The sequence below is a fragment of the Sinocyclocheilus rhinocerous genome, unplaced genomic scaffold (genome assembly GCF_001515625.1).
Source record: "Sinocyclocheilus rhinocerous isolate Xijiao unplaced genomic scaffold, SAMN03320098_v1.1 scaffold686, whole genome shotgun sequence".
NCBI lineage: Eukaryota > Metazoa > Chordata > Actinopteri > Cypriniformes > Cyprinidae > Sinocyclocheilus > Sinocyclocheilus rhinocerous.
Genome location: NW_015647963.1, coordinates 298,500 through 306,654, shown reverse-complemented (window position 1 = coordinate 306,654; position 8,155 = coordinate 298,500). Strand labels below are relative to the sequence as shown.

The 8,155-nt window shown below is 39.9% G+C and overlaps 1 protein-coding gene across 1 annotated transcript in view; it reads right to left on the bottom strand.

Annotated features, from left to right (window-relative positions):
• Window positions 1–1,286: 1,286 nt before the first annotated feature.
• The window catches only part of LOC107709515 (E3 ubiquitin/ISG15 ligase TRIM25-like), a 29,403-nt gene continuing 22,534 nt past the window's right edge, over window positions 1,287–8,155 (bottom strand). Inside the window, exons 6-8 of the mRNA XM_016514009.1 lie at window positions 4,759–4,992; window positions 3,013–3,160; window positions 1,287–1,368 (exon numbers count right to left, since the gene is read on the bottom strand). Coding sequence (XP_016369495.1) covers window positions 1,331–1,368; window positions 3,013–3,160; window positions 4,759–4,992 — 420 coding nt within the window. The 3' untranslated portion in view covers window positions 1,287–1,330. The remainder of the gene's footprint in view (window positions 1,369–3,012; window positions 3,161–4,758; window positions 4,993–8,155) is intronic.

The window sequence follows — 8,155 nt, the reverse complement described above, 5'->3', positions numbered from 1 at the left end:
TGTGTTTTCTTTACCAAGAAAGTGGCAAGATGAAAACCACTATTTTCTGTTTCAAACTTTCACATAGCATATTTAGGTTATAATAACATTAAAAAAATCAAATCCAGATTTTGATTTACAAAGATTTATTATAAAAACTGATTATTTTTCCCCAAATGCAATAAATCCATTGAATCAACATAAAAGTTATTTTTCATATTGAAACTGTTGAAAATACACAACAAAGTAAGTTGATCCACATATGACAGCCTCTGAACTTGGTCAATACTAATCTTATTAATAGCTTACGTTTCTTCCCCACCGCAGAAACCACCACAGGTTCATCAATGCCATCAAAATTATTCATTTTTTTTAGGGCTACACGATAAATTGCATGCGATTGTCATGCGCATCTCGTCAGTAAAGCTGGTTCTGTGATTAGTAGTAAATCTCCATCACGGGCTTTCAGATGGAGCGGCATTTCATACACAGAGCCGTTGTTCACTGACAAGCTACGCAATATCACGTTCATAATCGAAGGCGATTCATCTGTGATTATGAACGCGATATTGCGTAGCTTGTCAGTTACTGTTTACAATGCGTGGAATGGTGCGCTGTGATTGGTTGAGCGGATGTATCGCATTCTGCAGAGAAGGGAGACTGGCGTTTGTTGCGGTTTGGAAAGATAGGGAGAAAACATGACAGAATAACACAGCGGATACCGCATTTTGCGCAAAATTTAAAAATGACTTTTCAATACCGACCAGATACAATACTGATTTTGGCAGGAACTCAGTTTTTTTTTAAAAAATGGCGTTTATCGCGTTTTGGAACCGAACTCTTCATATTCTGTTCCTTAAAAAAAACTGCACATGCATAGTTAGTCTTTTCATATGTTTCATATTTCAGGGAAATCACTCAACTGACCGGTGAAATTATAAGTGGGTTTGAGTTTTTACCTGCATCATTAAGGCCTGGGCCAAAGTATGGATAGAGATTTTCAGTGAAAGTCTGACCAGTGAAAGAGTAGATATGAGAGCTGGAGCCCACGTCATAAAACGAGACCAGACCCTCCTCATAATCCACAAACACTCCCACCTTCTCAGGTGTCTTTGTGTGAGAGAAAGCAACTGCTGGATTATCACAAGCTATACACTGACTCTGATTAATCGATATCATTGACCAGAGACCATCCTCAGGGCTCGGACTAATGTCCCGCTTCCTCTTACAGAGTCACATCCACTAGATGAGAGATTAGACATTATCAATCAACTTCATCAACAAAACATTTTCATATGTTTATAAAGCAGATTATAAATTATTTTAAGTGTATTGAAGAAATTGGTGTCAGTCATACTGTACCTACATACTTCTGTACACACCCCAACCCTGTGGACACAGATGGCATTATAATGTGACTAATTCTGTATTGTAATATTTCAGATAACATTGATTTTATCTCTATTTACTGTGAAAACAAACCTATTGAATCTACTCAAACTTGACAATTTGCACTCAGTTTGTTAGATTTGGTAGATTTTATCCCATGTGTTGAGTACCTAATTTTAACAGCTATGGCACATTAAAATACATTTGATAACGTCTACCTAACATTTGTCAATGCTTTACACAATTAATTGCTGACAAAAACTACCTAACTCCTTAATGCTGTTATCGTATGATTGGTAAGGTTGAAAAATCAAGCATCGCGTTAGTTCAGGCAGGCCACGTCAGTCAAGCTCGCATCAGCTGTTCTTGACGTGTACCAATCCAGTTTTGACACTTGTCACTGCGGTCCATTTAAATTCCCATTCTCCGGCATTTCTTCTATCGCATCGCTGTTAGCAAATCAACTCCCTCCTCCAACCCCAACTCCACCTAACTGAACCTGTAATCTAATCAGATTTTTTTTCTCCTCTCTTCTTCATATACAGTTCATTATTGCAAGCATTTTCTATCATGTATTTTGTATTTTCTACAACTCATGTAAATTGTAAATTGTAATTATTTATATATATACTGAATCTGTTCTGTACCCCAGGGGGGTTTGACTTGCTGCTCTCCCTGCTCTGTCCAAGCATGGCTGCATGGACAGGCGTGGGGAGTTTTGTCCAGAACAGAACCATACTGGCAACACTAACTGTATGCTATATAATTATACTTTGACGAAGTGGACCTGACTGAATTGGTATGAATCTTTAGCAGATGTCGTAACATATGTCCTGAAATGACATGTCTACATAAAAAAATGCAGCCAAAAATGGCCAGCCGTTACAAAAACCAACCTTACGAAAATGAACATATTCTTACTTTGTGTGAAAATGAGTATGTGTACCAAACAATATATTTCAGCCAATATATTTGTTAGGTCTGGCCCATAATGACTAGGTCATATATGCCTGTATTGTATGTGTGGACAAAGTACAAACATATCAAAAATTGTGTATATGTAGAGATACGGTCACTCTGAAGTAAAATAAGTTGGCTGAGCTTCACAAAATAATGTTGTCCAACAGGGGAGCTATTCTCGCTGTAGTATTGTTGTTGCCGCCGCCACAATGTCGTGAATGCGCTGTGTGATTCATTGTGAAAGCAAAACTACTTTATTAGGCCTTTCCAAAGAGGACGATATCCGCTTCATCATGCCTGGAGCTGATCCGTGCTGGTTGCTGAGGAAATACATCAACTTCACGCTGTGGATCACCAGATCGGCTTTCACCGTGGACGAAGCGGAGTCCAGGGGCCTTCATTTGATACAGGAACTATTCGTTCATGCCAGACTGGGGAGAGAGGTGTTGTAATAATGTAAAATATGTGAAAAATAATGTGTTTTTCGAACAACCTAGTATGAGAGCATGTTCTAGTACACCCCCAAAACAAAATCAAGACTTTGTAAAAGAGCATAATAGGACCCCTTTAAGTGGAGATTCCAAGACTGTTGACTTTGCAGTAAAAACAGTAATTATATTAGAAAAGATAAATATGGCAGAACTTCTCTGTTTTTCTACACTGTACTTGATGATGTTCACATACCAGTTTGACTGAGTTTTTTATTTAGAGCCTTGTGAGTTTTCTTCAGTTGTGTCAGAGCTCTATGCAGAGGGAGCACATTCACATCAGAGTCAATCCTGATCTCAGTCCAGTTCTTGGTGTGTGGATGACTGCACAGAGATGAGTACATCTACAGCAAGAGAGAGAAGACTATTACATATGGAATTTGTTTTTCTATTTTTAATTACGCTAATTCAAGATGCTTCATTCATTCAAACACAATTAAGGCAAGCCGCCCCAGGTGATTAGGGTATCCAAAGTATGGATATTACCTTTCGTCCTCAAAATAATTGCAAAGTTCATAATTCTTGTTTTATACTGTTGAAATATTAGAGTTAAAGGATTTTACAAATGAGATTTTGGATTTCTATTTGAATCATTCCATAAATCAGAAAATAATGTCAACAGCCAAAATAAAATACTTTTTCACCATGCTGTTATGAATAAAATGTCATATAAAATCAGGTGAACAAACCCCACTGTAAAACCCTTCAGAATATAGATAGGAATAAAACTGTAAAGTTTGGTGTGTGTAAGTGCTGCTGAAGAGATTTTTGACTCCAGGGTGCCAGGGTTGTTATAGTTAACTGAAACTAAAACTATTTAAAAAATTGTTACTTGAGTAACTTAACTAAAACTTATGTTACTGTTATGGTGAATGACGTCAAGTTGACCCTTCGAATATGGCGGACGGCTTACGTATAGTGGCCCATAGAAGCAGTCGCTAATGAGGCATCTACATATATCTATGGAAGGAATGCCATTCCAGAGCGGAAGCAAACGTTCAGATTTTGATATTTTAGATTTTTTTCAGTGGATTAACTTGCACGGATACATTGTTCACCTCAAGACTAGCAATGGACGCAAACAAAATTAATTTTGTAAATTTTAATTTCATGCAGATTTTAACAAATGATATTCTGCATTCTCACTAGGGATGTTAATGATTCACTCAACTCACGATGCGATACGATTCACGATACTGATTTCACAATACGATTTTCTCACGATTTTTTTCCCCCAACCAAATTAGATTTAAGACCAATTATAAATGAAAAGGTGTCCTTTTATTATTGCTTCGACAAAATGCTGCACATTTCTTTGTGAAATTGTCAAATAACAAAACTAAATTGAAATTTTAAAACAAACCCCAAATCTAATCAAATAAATAACACAAAAAAACCTCTTCATATAAACAAAGGCTTTGCCTGTGGTCTTTTCATTCAAAATGAGAGGCAACCAATGCATTTGAATCACAATCCAAACAAAGATGCTGAATACATGCAGCATGAGCAGCTTTTTAATCTACATTAGATTGTTTAATTTGACATTTTAAAACAAAAACAGAATGCTGTGACTTTAGTTTTGTGATACTATACTACATAAAACATCTACACGAAACAAAGACAGCAGGAGGCGCTTATGGAACAGCAGCGATACAGCATTTCCTTGACTACCGCTGTAAACAAAGCAGTGCTGCGCTAATGAACACTACTTTAATATGCATTATACAAAGACGAGATGAAAAGGAAATACCATCTAAACTTTCCTAAAGACAGTCAGTTCCCCTCAGAGATACATTCATATAAACTCCCACCCCAAATGTATCTCAATTCGTTTAACATCTCAAAACGATTTGAATCATCACATATTTATATCGATGTTCAACCGGCTTGCGGTGCATCGTTACATCCCTAATTCTCTCTGATGAGGCAGATGTTGACAGACCTGCAGGAGGTGCAGATGATCGTCAGTGTGTGAGAGCTGCTCCATCTCAGTGTTTCTCCTCTTCAGCTCAGTGATTTCCTGCTGCAGCTCTTTAATGAGATCTTCAGCCTGTTTCTCTGCTGCTTTCTGCTGTTCCTCCATCATCTTCAGTAGCTCAGACCGACATCTCTTAATGGAGCGGATCAGATCAGTGAAGAGCTCAACACTGGCCGATTTCTCTTCCTCTGTGTTCCTCTAATGAATGAGATCAATTAACAGGCTCATCTATTATGTTTATATGTACTGTATATTTAAAGGGTTCACTCAAAAACGAAAATGCTCTCATCATCTACAGACATGTAATGTGAAATGTGTTTATCCATTTAATTCAGAACCTTTATTAAGCAGATTGAAATACACTGCTAAAAAAAATTAAGGGAGCAAGTAATTGTCACGGCCTGGGATAAATGGAGGACTCAGATGCAGAGGAGTAGTGAGAGAGGAGATCAGCTCGTGATCTGTGCACTCCCGCTGCAAGATCAGCACTGATTGCCCAGACCACGAGCTGCTGAAAATGACAGGGCAACACAGACAACAAGAGGAGCCGAGAAGGCACCCTGAACCGTGATAGTAATCATCACAGTGTAACACCAAGTCAATTAAACTTCTGGGATATTAATCTGTCCAGTTAGGAAGCATAAGTGATTGTGAATCAGTTTCTCCTGCTTAGGTGGAAATGAAAGTGACAACATGTGCACTGGAGAGGCAACAACAAGACAACCCCCCAAAAGGGATTTTTTTTTTGCAGGTGATGGCCACAGACATTTGCTCTCTCCTTGTCCTTCCTTGTCTCTTGGCATGGAGCATAGAGGACATACCGGGAGACAGGCCGTTACATGAGGAGAGCTGGACAGGTTTGTAGAAGGGAAACAACCCAGCATCAGGACAGGTATCTGCTCTTTTGTGCAAGTATGAACAGGAGAAGCACTGCCAGAACCCTCCAAAATGACCACCAGCGGGCTACTGGTGTGCATGTTTCTGACCAAACTGTTAGAAACAGACTCCATGAGGGTGGCATGAGGGCCAAACATCCTGTAGTGGGACCTACACTCACAGACCAGCACTGTGCAGCTCAATAGGCATTTGCCAGAGAACACCAGAAATGGCAGGTCCTCCACTGACATCCCGTTCTCTCAGATGAGAGCAGGTTCAGACTGAGAACTTGTGACAGACATGAAAGTGTCTGGAGATGCCGTGGGGAATGTTATGCTGCCTGCACCATCATCCAGCATAACCGTTTTGGCGGTGGGTCAGTAATGGTCTGGGGAGGAATATTCTTGGAGGGTTGCACAGATCTCCATGTGCTCTAGCGGTACCCTTACTGCTGTTACGTACTGGGATAAAATCCTCAGAGCTGCGGTCAGACCTTACACTGGTGCAGATGGCCCTGGGTTCCTCCTGGTGCATGACAATGCCCGGCCTCATGTGGCCGGAGTGTAAGGCAGTTTCTGGATGATGAAGGCATTGATGCCCTTGACTGGCCCTTGTGATCCCCAGACCTGAAGCCAAATGAGAACCTCTGAGTTGTTAGGTATCAGAGCATCCAAAGCCGGCAAGTAGCACACAGGCTGTCCAGGAACTCTGATCTAGGTCTGGGAGGAGATCCCAGAGGACACCCAGCCTGTGCCCTGCAGTGTTTGCCCACGGTTCTGCACTCTTATTCCAAAGCACCTAGTGGCTTTCCCAGTGGCTCTGGTTGTGGATCTGATAGCCTTTCTCTTTGCCTAACTGGTGTTGCCTAGTAGTGTAAACCAGTGGCGAGCGGTAACTTTCTCAACCGGGCATACTGAGTGCTAAGATTAAGATCCCCCCTCCTAGGGATGGGCGATATGTTATCGTTTGTGATATACCGTTAAAAATTCTCCTCACGATAAAAATTTGTCTCCTCGCGATAATAACGATAAGCCTAGTTTATGACGTAGTTCCGTTCGCGACCGGAGCGATAACAAGCATGGCGGAAGGCGGACGTGAGGCTGAAGAGGAGCTTGTTGCTAAGCGAGGAGCTACCTCCACAATTTGGAACTGGTTTGGTTATAGAAAATCAGATGCGGAGCAAACGACCGTAATATGCAAGGTTTGCAGAAAAACAGTGGTTACAAAGAGTGGAAACACGTCCAATTTGTTCCACCATCTCAAACACAAACCAGAGTACGACGAAAGTTTGAAGATTCGCGAGGAGAGGGAGACACCGACTACAAGTAACGTTAGACCTAAGGCTAAGAAAATTCCTACTCAGACGAAAATTGCCAGTGCATTTGCTAATTGTGTTCCTTATGATAAGCAAAGTAAACGGTGGAAAGAATTGACAGAGGCAGTGGCGTTTTGTTTGGCAAAAGACATGTTGCCATTCCAAACTGTCAAAAAAGAAGGGTTCAAGCGAATGATCCATAAACTGGACCCAAGATACAACATGCCTACAAGGAAGTATTTTTCCGAAACAGCCCTGCCAGCGATGTATGAAGAGTGCCGTGGTAGGGTACAAACAACACTGTCTACGGCAGATTTTTATGCCTCAACTACAGACCTGTGGAGAAGCCTAGTGAGCCGTACATTAGCCTTACAGTCCATTGTATAACGAGTGACTGGAGTTTGAACAGCTGTTGCATCCAGACAAGTTTTTTTCCAGATGACCACATGGGTGAGAACATCATGAGTGGCTTGAAGCAGTTTCTTCAAGAATGGAATTTAGACGAGGTGAAACAGGTGTGCCTAACAACGGACAGTGGAACCAATATAGTAAAACCAGTAACTCTAAACATGTGGACAAGACTGTCTTGCTTTGGCCATTGTCTACACATTGCTATTGGTAAGTTTAATCTTTCTCTCTTAGTGTCAGTATATTTTATGCATGCACACTGAGCAAACATGAGCTTAATATTTACTGTATTTATGTATTTGTTTCTGCATTAGTAATGTAACTGCATGCAGTATTTTGAACAGGAAATCATTACATTAGGTAATATGTATATGTGACCCTGGACCACAAAACCAGTCATAAGGGTCAGTTTTTTGAAACTGAGATTTATACATTATCTGAAAGCTGAATAAATAAGCTTTCCATTGATGTATGGTTTGTTAGGATAGGACAATATTTGGCCGAGATACAACTATTTGAATATCTGGAATCTGAGGGTGCAAAAAAATAACAATATTGAGAAAATCGCCTTTAAAGTTGTCCAAATGAAGTTCTTAGCAAAGCATATTACTAATCAAAAATTTCGTTTTGATATATTTACAGTAGGAAATGTACAAAATATCTTCATGGAACATGATCTTTACTTAATATCCTAATGATTTTTGGCATAAAAGAAAAATCAATAATTTTCACCCATAACGATGTATTTTTGGCCATTGCTAG